The sequence below is a fragment of the Camelina sativa genome, chromosome 4 (assembly GCF_030686135.1).
Source record: "Camelina sativa cultivar CO46 ecotype springtype chromosome 4, ASM3068613v1".
NCBI lineage: Eukaryota > Viridiplantae > Streptophyta > Magnoliopsida > Brassicales > Brassicaceae > Camelina > Camelina sativa.
The window spans coordinates 5037264-5051146 of NC_141883.1; the positions used below are offsets into that span (position 1 = coordinate 5037264).

General features: G+C 37.4%; 2 protein-coding genes and 1 pseudogene across 2 annotated transcripts; 2 read left to right on the forward strand and 1 right to left on the reverse strand.

Moving 5' to 3' along the window:
• The first annotated feature begins 1150 nt into the window (after window positions 1-1150).
• Window positions 1151-2175, forward strand: LOC104783549 (cytosolic sulfotransferase 18 pseudogene; annotated as a pseudogene).
• A 7758-nt stretch (window positions 2176-9933) lies between these two features.
• LOC104779860 (cytosolic sulfotransferase 18) lies at window positions 9934-11552 on the forward strand. Its single transcript, XM_010504273.3, has 2 exons — window positions 9934-11344; window positions 11432-11552. Coding segments are annotated over exons 1-2 (1122 nt in total). The 5' UTR covers window positions 9934-10223; the 3' UTR covers window positions 11433-11552.
• Window positions 11490-13769, reverse strand: LOC104779861 (plant intracellular Ras-group-related LRR protein 2). The gene is made up of 3 exons (XM_010504275.2): window positions 12862-13769; window positions 12448-12614; window positions 11490-12358 (listed from the first exon to the last, which is right to left on the reverse strand). The coding sequence occupies exons 1-3, from the start codon at window positions 13447-13449 to the stop codon at window positions 11698-11700; spliced, it is 1416 nt and encodes a 471-aa protein (XP_010502577.1). The 5' UTR covers window positions 13450-13769; the 3' UTR covers window positions 11490-11697.
• Between the last annotated feature and the right edge of the window lie 114 nt (window positions 13770-13883).

Genomic DNA, 13883 nt, shown 5'->3' on the forward strand with positions numbered 1-13883 from the left:
TGGTTTCTAAAGACAACTCACAATTAATGCCTTCTTGGTTTTACACGGTAGTTATTTTTTGGGAGTTGAGAGGAATAGTTTTGGAATAAAAAAATGGGGTTTGTGTTAAGTCAAAGTCTTTGTATGCATAAGAGAAGAGAAGGAATATGAAAGTGTGAATATCAGTACTGATGTGGTGGAGAACGGAGGAGCATAAACTTTTATTCTCTTTTGTCATTTAGAAAATAGTGTTTGAGTCAATATGATTCATGTATATACAATTTCGTCATTTTAAATTTTTATATGAAGGTGAAAAAGTCTGTTTATGATTTATTTGTGTTTGATTGTGGTACTTAAAAGGTTTTGTTTGGATTAACAAAGCTTCAAAAAATAAAAATAAAATTAATAACTTCTATGTATCCTAGCCAAGGTTTATATTTGAAAATTTGGTATAGAAGTTTGTCACAAACTAACTTATCAACATTTTTCTAAAGTCTGTTTAACTTGATATATATAGAGTACTATTTCACAGCATGCTATATATATATATATATATTTTTGTTAGAAAATAACTTATCGATAAATTATACAGACAACTTATCTTTATTATATCAGAGACTTAAATTTTTTATAAAGTAATGAACATGGATTTTTGTCATCTAGATGTTTGAAATCTCCAAAAATGGGTTTTGGAATTAGAAATATATGAATGAATTTTTCAATCTAAAAATATGAATATAAGTAAAATTACTAAAATGAGCAAATGCAAAATACTAAATTTTAAAAATTTATAAAAATTTAACTAATCATATTTACGTCAAACAAAATAAACTAAAATATCTATCTTCCGATGTAACGCGGGTATTTACCTAGTATTAATAAAATATAATCACATAAACACAATCCTAAAAAACAAAATTATGATAAATATATATATATATATATATTTTACGACTGTATTTATTGAGATTGTTATTATATATTATCTTGATTACCAAATATAATCTTAAGACATCCTATAACCGATGGTAACTAAACAAGTCGACAAAATCTTTTTCAGTTTTGTACACATGTCAGTGATGTCAGTTATGTGTAAATAATCGAAGGCATGCGCCTACCACCACCGCATGATACTTTTATAACATGTGTGAAACTAACTTCATTACTTTACCCATAAACCAAACTTTGTCCAGACACAGAACACAACACGAGTTCCTCATATCCTCTTTTCTCTATCTCCATTAATGGAATCAGAGACGACCATACCGAGCCACCAAGACGAAACCAAGACAGAGTCCACAGAATTCACGAAGAAACAGAAACGGTACCAAGACTTGATCGCCACGTTTCCTCACGTACAAGGCTGGTTTTCCAAAGCTCCCCTGATCGAGTATTGTGGTCACTGGTACATACAGGCTGGCCTAGAAGGGTGCCTTCACGTGCAAGACTTTTTCCAAGCACGGCCCACTGACATCCTCGTTTGTACCTACCCAAAGTCGGGTACCACTTGGCTCAAAGCTCTAACTTTCACCATCGCCAATCGATCTCGCTTGGACGACGATTCCTCCAACCCTCTCCTAAAACGCAACCCTCACGAGCTTGTTCCTTTCATTGAGACAGATCTCCCTACGTTCATCTCCAAGTGGGCTTTCTTTGAAAAAGAAAAATCAGATGTTTGCTCTCTCAACAGTCTTGAGGAGTCTTTTGATATGTTCTGTCGAGGTATTTCGATCTGCGGTCCTTATCTAGATCATGTCTTGGGGTATTGGAAAGCTTAGCAAGAGCATCCAGATAAGGTTTTGTTTCTCAAGTACGAGAAGTTGAGAGCTGATCCTTTGCCGCATGTGAAAAGATTGGCTGAGTTTATGGGTTATGGATTCACAGCTGAGGAAGACGAAATAGGTGTTCAGTCCTTCGGTTTATTATCCGAATAGCGCGTTTTTCAGGAAAGGAAAGGTTGGAGATTGGCAGAACTACCTGACGCAAGAGATGGCAGCTCGGATCGATGGATTGATGCAAGAAAAATTCAAGGGCTCTGGTGCAATGAATCATCCTTATCTCATTTAATTACACCACACGTTGTATAAAGTTGTTTGATATTTGGAAGAATAAATCTTCTTTGTACTTTCGTGCAAATGTACTGAATTCTAATAAAAAGGAATTGGCTTTGTAATTAACCATTCATCTTTAATTGATGCGTGCAAAGTCTTCATCCTCCCCTGCAACTTATGTTTCCATGATTCCATCAATCTCTTCTCTATTCATATTCAGCCTAAGCAAATGTTATGCAAGTTGTTGTCGATCAGTAGGAGTTTAAGTCAGCGAATTTAAGAAGAAATGATGGTGTGTGTATATTTTCATACTGGTTTCTTGTTGCTCAAGTCAAGGTTTCTTCGTCGTCCTGTGAACCTTATTTGGTTATAATAGCACATAGATGTCATTTATCACATGAAATAGCACATAGATGTCATTTAACACAACAATAAATAAATAAAAATATAATCTTTATATGAATTTTTTTGTTTAGTTTGTTTAGTATGGGGGTTCAATGATAAATTGATTGTTTGTATTTATTGTTCTGTTTGAATTGATTGTCTTGTCAATTTAATATGTTCCTTGATTAGTTTAAGTAGAGAAAATCTACAGGAAAATACCAAAACTGATTCAAAAATATTAATTCTACTAGATTAAGATCGTGCTAGAGCACGGGTTGAAATTTATTTTATTTATCTTGTAATTTTTTTATAAAATATAATTTATGTGATTATTTTAAAAAAAAATTTGGATAAAATATTATGTAATAAAATCATATGCTAAATATGATGACTTGAAAAAGATACTTATTTTGTAAGTTTTATATTGTTAATGATTCTAGATAAGTACTCGTGCTATAACAATGGTTAAATTTTATTTTATACAAAATTTTGTATATTTTCTATTTTAAAATAAAATTTTAATATGTTGTATTAGTTTATGTACGTGAATATTTCAACAATGTATATTCGACCTCATCACTTGAATGTCATTATAAGACATAATTTTGTGAATTTGGTTTTTAAAAAGCGATTTATTATATTATGAGTAATTTAATATATTGTTATACTTTTTGTTTTAATATACTTAATTTTTTAAATTCTTTCATATTATAGTGACATATTATTGATATTGCTACAACAAACAAATTTAGAGTGTTTATAGTTTACAACTTTAATATCAAGTTTCAATATTTTAAAAATATTTCAAAATAAATTATTTAAAGTTTATTATATTATATAAAATTATAAAATTATAAAATTCAAGAAAAAAGTATGAAATTGAATTTAAGTATTCAAATTTTGACTTGTTACTCAGTAAAATTTTTAATTCAATAGATATTATTTTTAAAGAATAATATTAATAAAAATTGAATATTTTATAGATTGAATCATTTATATTTGTTTTAAAAAATTCAACTTATGGTATATCCGGAAAAAAATTATTTTTTAATTATAATAAATAATATGAGAATTTATTTATTTCTCAAAATAGACTCATATATAAAAATGAGATGTGAAGTATAATAATAATTAACAAATTAATATGGTAAGTTAGATGATATCAAATGATTCTTTAGAATATTTTCTTTAAGATTTTTGGAAACAATAAATCCAGACTGTACAAATAATCTATAACTTATTTGTAACCAATTTATTAAAATTATATAATCTACAAAACAATGTTGTGTATTTCCATTTTATTATATAGGGGATGGAACGGAGGTTTGATGTAATTGACCTGCCTTATGTTGGACTTCCCAACTTACCTACCGGAAGAAACCTCTCCCATTACTTTAATCCCTAAACAAAACAAACCTAATCTCATCACCTCATTGCTAATATTGCTGGGAATTCACTTTTCTTTTCATTTTTGCAAACGGAGAAAAATAAAAATAGAAATGGTTTCTCTACCCGAAAGTTCAGGATTCTTGCACATCCGATTTACTGTTAAGGGATCGAATATTAGCCGGTCTTAATTTATGCATACACTTATATACGAATATTAGCCTAGTTAGCAATTTAACTTAAAGAACAAATGAAAAAATCTATTAAAATTAAAATGTACTGTATAAACAAATACATGTATTATCTTTAATACCAAACATAATCTTAAGACATCCTATTACCGATGTAACTAAACAAGTCGACAAAATCTGTTTTAGTTTTCTACACTACATGTCACTTATGTCTAATAACCGAGGGCATGCGTCTACCACCGCATGTCACTTATCTACATTATTGGAGTTGTCTATCTATGTTATCTTATCTAAATTTAAGATTTCTAAATATCGGAATGATTGCTTAGAATCGTGACGGTAAAAAAGATATGAGGGCTGTGGCCTGTGGGGATGGTTTAGTTATGAAACTTTTATAACGTGGGTGAAACTAACTTCATTACTAAACTTTGTCCAGACACAGAACACAACAGGAGTTCCTCATAGTCTGTCAAGAAACCTATGAGGTTGTAAAAGATAAGCGGCTTATATACACCCAATACAATTAACCTAGTTACATTCACAATATTAACAATATAAGTATAACCGGAAGCCCAATTATGGCCCAATATCCCCCCCCCTCAACATGGAGTGTGTAGATTGCAAACACCCATATTGACAAGAAAAGCTTCAAACTCTTTCTGCTCCAAAGCTTTGGTCATAATATCACCAAGTTGTTGAGTAGTATGCACATGGATAGGAGTGATGACACCACGCAAAATCTCATCACGAATAAAATGACAGTCATTCTCAATATGCTTCGTTCGAGCATGATAAACTGGATTCTTCGCCAAGCAAATCGCCGAAAGACTATCGGAATACAAAACCGTAGGAGCCGAACAATCGATGCCAAGAGATGGTAACAGACCTCGTAGCCATAAGATTTCCGAGACCGTGTCAGCCATCGCACGATATTCTGCTTCAGCAGAAGAACGAGAAACAACGGCATGTTTCTTGGTTTTCCACGAAATTGGAGAATCACCCAGTTGAATAAGCCAACCCGTGAGAGAACAACGAGTGACCGGGCATGAGCTGTAGTCAGAATCACACCAACCAGTGAGAACCAAAGGTGTATTTGCTTTAAGAAGAATACCTTGGCCCGGATTGTTTTTCAAGTAGCACAAAACACGCAGAGCAGCAGTCCAGTGTGCCTCCTTTGGTTTACTCATAAATTGCGACAATACATGAATCGCATAAGACAACTCCGACCGAGTAACACTGAGATAAATCAACTGTCCCACCAGACTGCGATACCGAGTAGGAAGAGCAAAATCTTTTCCCTTAGCCAATGCAAGTTTGTGGTTTTGCTCCATAGGAAAAGAAACTGGTTTAACACCAAGACAACCTGTTGTGGTAAGGATGTCCAGCGTATATTTGCGCTGGCAAAGATAAAAACCAGTCGAATTCCTTGCTACTTCGATCCCAAGAAAGTAACGAACCTGACCAAGATTCTTCATGTGAAAACAATCACTCAAATCAAATTTGAAGTTGTCAACGACTGCAAGAGAACTACCCGAAATAATCAGATCATCGACATACACAAGCACATGGAGGGAAGATGTAGAATCAGAAAATGTAAACAAGGAGTAGTCCAAAATATTCTGAACAAACCCGTATTCTTTTAAAGCAGACCCCAATTTCGCAAACCAACAGTGAGGTGCCTGTTTTAGACCGTATAAAGATTTGTGAAGCCAACAAACCTGAGTCTTATCATCTGTGCGGAACCCTGGAGGAAACTGCATATATACTTCCTCATCGAGATCACCATGCAAAAAAGCATTGTGAACATTCATTTGATGAACCTCCCAGTTATTTGATGCAGCATGTTGTAAAAATGCCCGAAGTGTGACCATCTTAGCCACAGGTGCAAAAGTCTCGTTGAAATGAACTCCCTCCTTTTGATGATTCCCATGAACAACTAACTGAGCTATGTGTCTCTCTAAGGTGCCATCAGAATTATATTTAAGTTTGAACACCCATTTGCACCCCAATGCCTTCTTATCTGGTGGAAGAGTACAAACAGTGAACGTACCACGATCCTCAAGTGCAACAATCTCATCCTGAACAGCATTTCTCCAATTCTCATCAAGCATAGCTTCATTGTAGGACGTTGGTTCATGACCAGAATTAATAGCCAAGAGAAATGCCTGATACGTATCTGAAAAACATGAGCTAGAGAGAAACTGATCAATGGGATAAGGTGTGGCAGACGGATATGGTCGATGGAGGAGAGTAGTAACGTAATCTGCAAGCTTCACCGGAGGCTTCTTGATCCGAAAACCACGACCAAGGTGTTCAATGTCAGAGGCAGAGGACGAAGAAACAGGTAAAACCGGAGAGCTTGGCAGAGAAGAAGATGCAGCAGGCAACGTGTCGTTGATGTTGGTGATGGCGAGAACAGAGATGGTGAGGATGGTGTGATGTCCGGCGATGGAGCAAATAAATTTGTGGATATCTCATCCAAGAACGTGAAAGATGGGTCAAGCATAGCATCCTCTGTTTGCGAAACCGATGCCGACAAAGGAGTCACAACCAAAGGAGGTGATGTTCCAGAATTAGGTGTAGTGTGAACCACACTGAAATCATCGTCGTCCGGAACAAGAGATTCAATGACCGGAGAAGAGACCAGAGGCGGAGACGTATCCCTACCAAGAGCGAAAAAGGGAAACTCTGTTTCTTGGAAGAGAACATCACGAGAGACAGAAACCAAACTTGTGTCCAGGTCATAAACTCTCCAGCCTTTCTTTGCAAAAGGATAACCCAGAAAAACAGATCGCTTACTTCTTGGTGCAAATTTATCACCTCCATGCTTTTGATTGTGAACAAAACACAAACAACCAAAAACACGCAGATGTTGAAGTGGAGGAGAGCGACCATAAATCAGTTAAAATGGTGTTTTGCCTTGTAAAAGTTTGGTTGGAGTTCGATTAATAAGGTAACCCGCTGTGAGAGCGCAGTATCCCCAAAATTTGATAGGCAGAGCAGCTTGAAAACGAAGTGCTCTAGCATCATTGAGGATATGGCGGTGTTTCCGTTCAACACGACCATTCTGTTGCGGAGTACCAATGCAAGAAGTTTCATGAATAATACCGGTGGAAGCAAAGAAATCCCGAAGACAAATAAATTCCGACCCATTATCACTCGGATCGTTCGAACCTTAGCAGAAAATTTCCGCTCAACAAGAGCCAAAAAAAATTTCAGATGCGTTGGAGCCTCTGTTTTGGAAGTAAGAAGGTATATCCATACCGCACGCGAATAATCATCAACAATAGTTAAGAAAAACCGTGATCCACAAAGAGCTGAGTTGCGATAAGGACCCCAAAGATCACAATGTATTAATTCAAAAGCCTTTTGAGATTTAGTAGTACTCAAAGGAAAAGAATCTCTAGTATGTTTTGCTCTAATACAAGTCTCGCATGAATGAGAATCAAAAGAACTGCTATTTCTAGAAAACTCCAAAAAATCCAATGCTTTAGAGGAAGGATGTCCTAAGCGCTTATGCCACAGCTTCAAAGACTGCAAATCCGTCCCTCGAACCGCTGAAGCAATTGCCACTCCTCTAAAGAAATACAGACCATGTCGTTGTTCACCCGCACCAATCACTATCCTCGAAGTGTGTTCCTGAACCACACACAGCCGATCAGTTATCTGAAAGACAACCACTGTCACGGGTTAACTGAGATACTGAGATAAGATGACATTTGAGTTCCTCTACAAAATACACAGCTTGCAAACACAAAGAAGAACCCAGTTGAATTGTTCCTTGACGAGTCGACGTTGTAAATCGACCATCGGGAAGCTTAATGAGAATCAGAGGCATATCAGAAACCTCACTCAAAAATTCCAGAGAGCCAGTCATGTGATTAGAGGCACCAGTATCAATAATCCAAGACTCAAAAAACCACTTATCATTGAGGTTATCAGCAGAGGTAGACTACCGTTCAGAAAGAAGTTGTACCAGCGACTTCCATTGGTGATCGTTGAGACCAGTAAGACCCACGCGATCAGCATCGGAGAGAGCCATTGTGTGCATAGCCGAACCGAGTGGACGAGAAACCAAGGCAGTGTTAACTTGTCCACCACGAGAAACTTCATTGAAACCACGAGAACGAGAGGTATGAAGCGGAGCTGGAGTAGTCAAACGACCACCGTTTGTTCCAGAGGAAATCTTGTTCTTTGGCTTGTCTACCCACCAAGCAGGATAGCCAATTTTGCGAAAACAATTATCATCAAAATGTCCAACCTTTCCACAGATTTTGCAAGTGTGATTCCTATACTCCATCGGAGACGGCGACGAACGTGGTTGCGTTTGAACCGCAAAACTAACAGCATCAACCCGTTCGTTATGAAACTAACTCGCCAACTTGGACTCTGCCTCTTGCTGCAACACATTATACGCCTCTTCTATAGAAGGCAAAGGAACCCGAGAGAGGAGGGAGGACTTCACTGTTGCATAAACGGATTCGTCAAGACCCATTAAAAGTTGATGTAGCTTGTCCTCTTCTCTCTCTTTTTGCACTTCTTCCATTGTTTTGGCCTGTTGGTAATCACCCAAACTCTTCCATAGGTCGGACAATTTGCCGTAATACTCGTCCAGAGACGTACCTTGTTGTCGACACATAGCAAGTTCAGTCTTCAATCGCTGAACACGCTGCCCGTTCTTCACACCATAACGTTTTTGTATACGTGTCCAAAGCTGATATGAATCATCGAGATGCGACATTGAATCCGAGATGGTATCTGCAATGGTTAACTTCATCCAGGAAACCACCAACGCATTATTTGCAATCCAATCCTCATAATTTTCTGAAGTAATTCCCGGATTGGGAATTGATCCATCAGCAAACCCAAATTTTTTCCAAGATGTAAGAGCTAATCGCATATTTGTTGCCCAAGCATCATAATTCGGACCACGCAGTAAAGGTTTGGAGATGATGATGCCTGGATTATCACCCGAAGAAAGATCATAGGGTGAAATCGTTTTCCTTCTAGATTTGGTGGTAGCCGGTAACGATGAACTCATCGAAATCGCGGAAGATGGAGATGACATCATGAAGAAATAAAAGATGTAGTAAAGGGAATTTCAAACAAACGAGTTCAAAGAGAAAGAAAGAGAAGCAAAAAAATTCGATAAACAAAACAAAGAGAAGTCAAGATCTTTGCTCTGATACCATGTGAAGACCCCTATCAAGTTGTAAAAGATTTTCTTATGTTTATTGATTATGCCTAAGCGGCTTATATACACCAAGTACAATTAACGTAGGTTATATTCACAATATTAACAATATAAGTATAACCGGAAGTCCAATTATGGCCCAATATAGTCCTCTATAATACGTCCACCACCTAATTTTGTGAGCTTCAAATATCTGAAATTCAAAACTCACGTCCCTTTTACACAACTAGAGTATTCGTTTTCCATAGTCCAAGACCTCAATTTTGTTTTTGGATATATATCGTAATCTGGTGTGTCTTCTCCTCCCCCACCCAAACTCAATTCTATGACTTATAAAAGTGTTTATTAAAATTGTACTTCTCCAACACCAGCTGTATATTTCGGACCCATTTTTATTTTAAATCGAGAATCTTATCATCATCATCACTATCATCTCTTCTTCTTTTATCTCAACTTTATTAAATATTTTTTTTTCTTCATTATATTTGTCTTTTTCCCACAATTTCTCCAAGCTTCTCCCATTTATTAAATTATGTAAATAGGCGCAACGGCTATATTTAGAGCTATATTTAGTTAGATTATATAATGATTTTCGATATATTCAAATTATTTAGATTCAGCTTAAAACAAAAAATGATTTGTTAGTTGTTGAAATGAGAGACAAATATTCAAAACACATGAATATCTAAAAAAAAACTAGTATTCGGATAAAAAAAACACAATAATAAAAAAAAAATTATAATTAAAAAAATTATTTTGCGATTGACATTTATTAAGATTGTTATTATTGTATTGGTTACCAAACATAATCTTAGGACATCCTATTACCGATGGTAACTAAACAAGTCGACAAAATCTTTTTCAGTGTTGTACACTACATGTCACTTATGACTTATCTACATTATTGGAGTTGTCTCTATCTAAGTTATCTTATCTAAATTTTAGATTTCTAAATATCGGAATCGAATTGCTGAGGATCGTGACGGTAAGAAATATATGAGGGCTGTCGGGATGGTTTAGTTATGAAACTTTTATAACATGTGTGAAACTAACTTCATTACTTTACCCAAACCAAACTTTGTCCAGACACAGAACACAACAGGAGTTCCTCATATCCTCTTTTCTCTATCTCCATTAATGGAATCAGAGACGACCATACCGAGCAACAAAGACGAGACCAAGGCGGAGTCCACAGAATTCGAGAAGAATCAGAAACGGTACCAAGACTTGATCGCCACATTTCCTCACGTGAAAGGCTGGTTTTCCAAAGGTCCCCTGATCGAGTATTGTGGTCACTGGTACATACAGGCTGGCCTAGAAGGGTGCCTTCACGCGCAAGACTTCTTCCAAGCACGGCCCACTGACATCCTCGTTTGTACCTACCCAAAGTCAGGTACCACTTGGCTGAAAGCTCTAACTTTCACCATCGCCAATAGATCTCGCTTCGACGACGATTCCTCAAACCCTCTCGAAAAACGCAACCCTCACGACCTTGTTCCTTTCATTGAGATAGATCTCCCTCTGTTCCTTAACGGTGATGCCCTTAAAGAAAACACTTTGTTTGCGACTCATATGCCGCACGATTTGTTACCCGAATCGGTTGCAAAATCGGATTGTAAAATGGTTTACATCTGGAGAGATCCAAAGGACACGTTCATCTCCAAGTGGGCTTTCTTTAAAAAAGAAAAATCAGATGTTGGCTCTCTCAACAGTCTTGAGGAGTCTTTTGATATGTTCTGTCGTGGTGTTTCGGTGTGCGGTCCCTATCTAGATCATGTCTTGGGGTATTGGAAAGCTTACCAAGAGAATCCAGATCAGGTTTTGTTTCTCAAGTACGAGACGATGAGAGCTGATCCGTTGCCGCATGTGAAAAGATTGGCTGAGTTTATGGGTTATGGGTTCACAATTGAGGAAGAGGAAAAAGGTGTTGTTGAGAAAGTTGTGAACCTTTGCAGTTTCGAGACGCTGAAAAATCTTGATGTCAACCAAGGGGAGAGAAACAGAGAGGTCATTCCTTCGATTTATTATCCTAATAGCGCCTATTTCAGGAAAGGAAAGGTTGGAGATTGGCAGAACTACCTCACTCAAGAGATGGCAGCTCGGATCGATGGATTGATGGAAGAACAATTTAAGGGATCAGGTCTGCTTGAACATACTTGGTAATATATTATGACCCGTTAAATCTAGTTTGGTGGCGCAATGAATCATCCCTTAACCATTCATCTTTGATTAATGACACATAATAGATCAAAACAGAGCATCCTCTGTTTCTTACCAAATAACAATCAAAAAGTGGAAGATTGGTGGCAGCAACTTGTTCGTGTCTGACCACGTTATATCCATTATCCATAAAGTTAAAAAGAAAAACAGAGTCCACTTGTGAGAAAACGTACATTAAAAAAAAAAAAAAATTACATTTTCTTATGTTACAAACTTACACAACGGTAACGAGAAATGGTAAGTTGATCACAAGAAAGTAACCCCAAAATTTTTATAACTGAGCAGAAGAAGTTTAGAGTTGGTGATAATAATAAGAATCTCCAGGTTTCTTATCTCTACCATCACCAGATCCTCCTCCAAGTCCAATGCTCTGAGTCATTCCAGAAACAAGATTAGTAACCATGGAGGTTCCCCAATAGACCCACCCGGTTTCATCTCCATGTCTCTCAGCCTCAACGCCAATCCTCTGTTGCTGCTCTGCCATAATCTCATCCCATCTCTTCCTCATAAACTTTCTAACCGCTTCAGCTCCTTTGTTAGCCACTTCTTGAGATGGGATCTCAAGCGGGTTCTGGTCCAAGTTTAGTTTCTCCAGCTTCCTCAGCCTGTAAAACGAGTCAGGTATCGTTTGGATTTGGTTGTTGCTTAGATCAAGCTCCCTCAGGTTAGTTAGATCAGTGATTGTGTCAGGTACACCCATCAAGTTGTTGAAATTGCTGCTCAGGTTTAGAACCTCGAGTTTCGTTAATCTCCCGATAGAATTTGGAATCCCGTGGATCTCGTTCATGTGTGCGTCAAGATACTTTAGGTTATACATTTCGCTTATCGAACCTGGAAAGTATCTGAGTTTGTTCAACTGGATCGATAGTTTCTCAAGGTTTTGTAATCCGTATCCAATGTTTGTAGGTAATGAGGTCAAGTTGTTGTAGCTCGCATCTAACTCAACCAGTGACCTAATTTTTATGAAAATCTTTGAAACTTCAGCACAAAAGTAGAAACAATATACAGAACATTTACAAATAAAAAAGAAAAAGAAACAAACCTGCAATGCGCGATACTTTCAGGGAGTGTAGTTAGATTGTTCCCATTCACATTAAGGATCCTAAGGTTAAGTAACATTCCTATAGAGTCAGGAATAGATTCAAGAGAATTTGAAGATACATCGAGCTCTTCTAGATTCTTGAGTTTCGAGATTGCATCAGGTATAAACTGTAAAAATGTTTTCAAAAATAGTTTAAGACATTGCAGGAGGTATCAAATACAGTGATAATTACTTGCAGTCCAAGACTCTGCGTAAATTCTTGCAGTCCAAGACTCTACGTTAACAGTTTCAGACATTGCAGGAAGCATTGACCAAACCTATCTGTGTGTCTTTTTCGATAATCCTTGAGACTATCGAAGCTATAATTGAGCAACTCTGTGAGAAAATTCAAAATTTGGGGAGTTTAGTATTTACCGTCAAGTCGTTGCGAGAGAGATTCAAGTAAACTAAGCCAACGATTTTTCCAAAAGCTTCAGGGAGAAGCTTAAGTTCTTGGCCGGATAAATCTATCCTCTCAACAAATCCGCCAGACTCCGCCGCCTTGAGAACCGCAAGAACCTCCTCGTTCACTTCTTGGCCACTTCTCAACATCGATTCCACCTCAGTAGCATAAACCCTAGTAAGATCCTCCTCCAAATCCTTCAACTTCTTCTCGTAGCTATCGTGCACTTCGTCCAACCGCACAACCCCGGTGTATAACTCCGTCTCCTTAGCCACTGCTTCGGTCGAGAGCGAATCCATAATCTGAGCGATCTTGGAACGAGCAGAGGAAACGGCTAAGGGATCGGGACGAGATCCGAGAGAGTTGTAAACGGAAAGCGTCTGAGTGATGGTTGTGGGGATGAACTGAGTCAACGAGGAAATGACTTGAGGGTCGGAGAGAAGAGGAAAAGAAGGAAGGAGGGTTTGTTGCGCGGCCATAGACGGCGGCGCGTGGAGATTGGAGTCGAGTTGGTGAAGGACGTAGGAGAGTAAAGGGAATTTGTCGAGATCGTGATCCATTGTTTTGTGTGTGATTATTATTAGTCAAAGCTAATTGAAGATTAAGAGAGGGTTTTAGTAAAGGTGTATATTCATGGTTGAAAAGGTCAGAAATATTGAAGTTGATGTTGCCATGTTTGTGATCACAACAAGTCTAGTGGGTTGAAAACTGCCCAAGTTGACCAAAGAAGTTAATCATAAGATTCCATGGATGAACAAGTCAATCAGCCATCTTTTTAGAATAATCGAATCAAGTTCAAGACCGATCCGGTCCAGTTATGCACTCGGATATGGACCATATGGTATATGGCATTTTCGATTGCATAAGTCCGCATATGAAAAAACAACCGTTACTCTCGTTTGAATTTTAATCTAAAGACTTGGTCCATGAAACCATTGTGGCTTTTGGGCTTGATTCAAAATGTTGGGACCGACTTGGTCCATGAAACCACTTC

Bases quoted from the DNA above. Each gene is read 5' to 3' on its own strand.
- LOC104779860 (XM_010504273.3), top strand. From the start codon at position 10,224: ATGTGTGAAACTAACTTCATTACTTTACCCAAACCAAACTTTGTCCAG.
- LOC104779861 (XM_010504275.2), bottom strand. From the start codon at position 13,449: ATGGATCACGATCTCGACAAATTCCCTTTACTCTCCTACGTCCTTCAC. The intron at 12,615-12,861 runs GTAAATACTAAA...ACATTTTTACAG, and splicing joins TCTCTCGCAACGACTTGACG to TTTATACCTGATGCAATCTC. The intron at 12,359-12,447 runs GTTTGTTTCTTT...CATAAAAATTAG, and splicing joins GAAAGTATCGCGCATTGCAG to GTCACTGGTTGAGTTAGATG.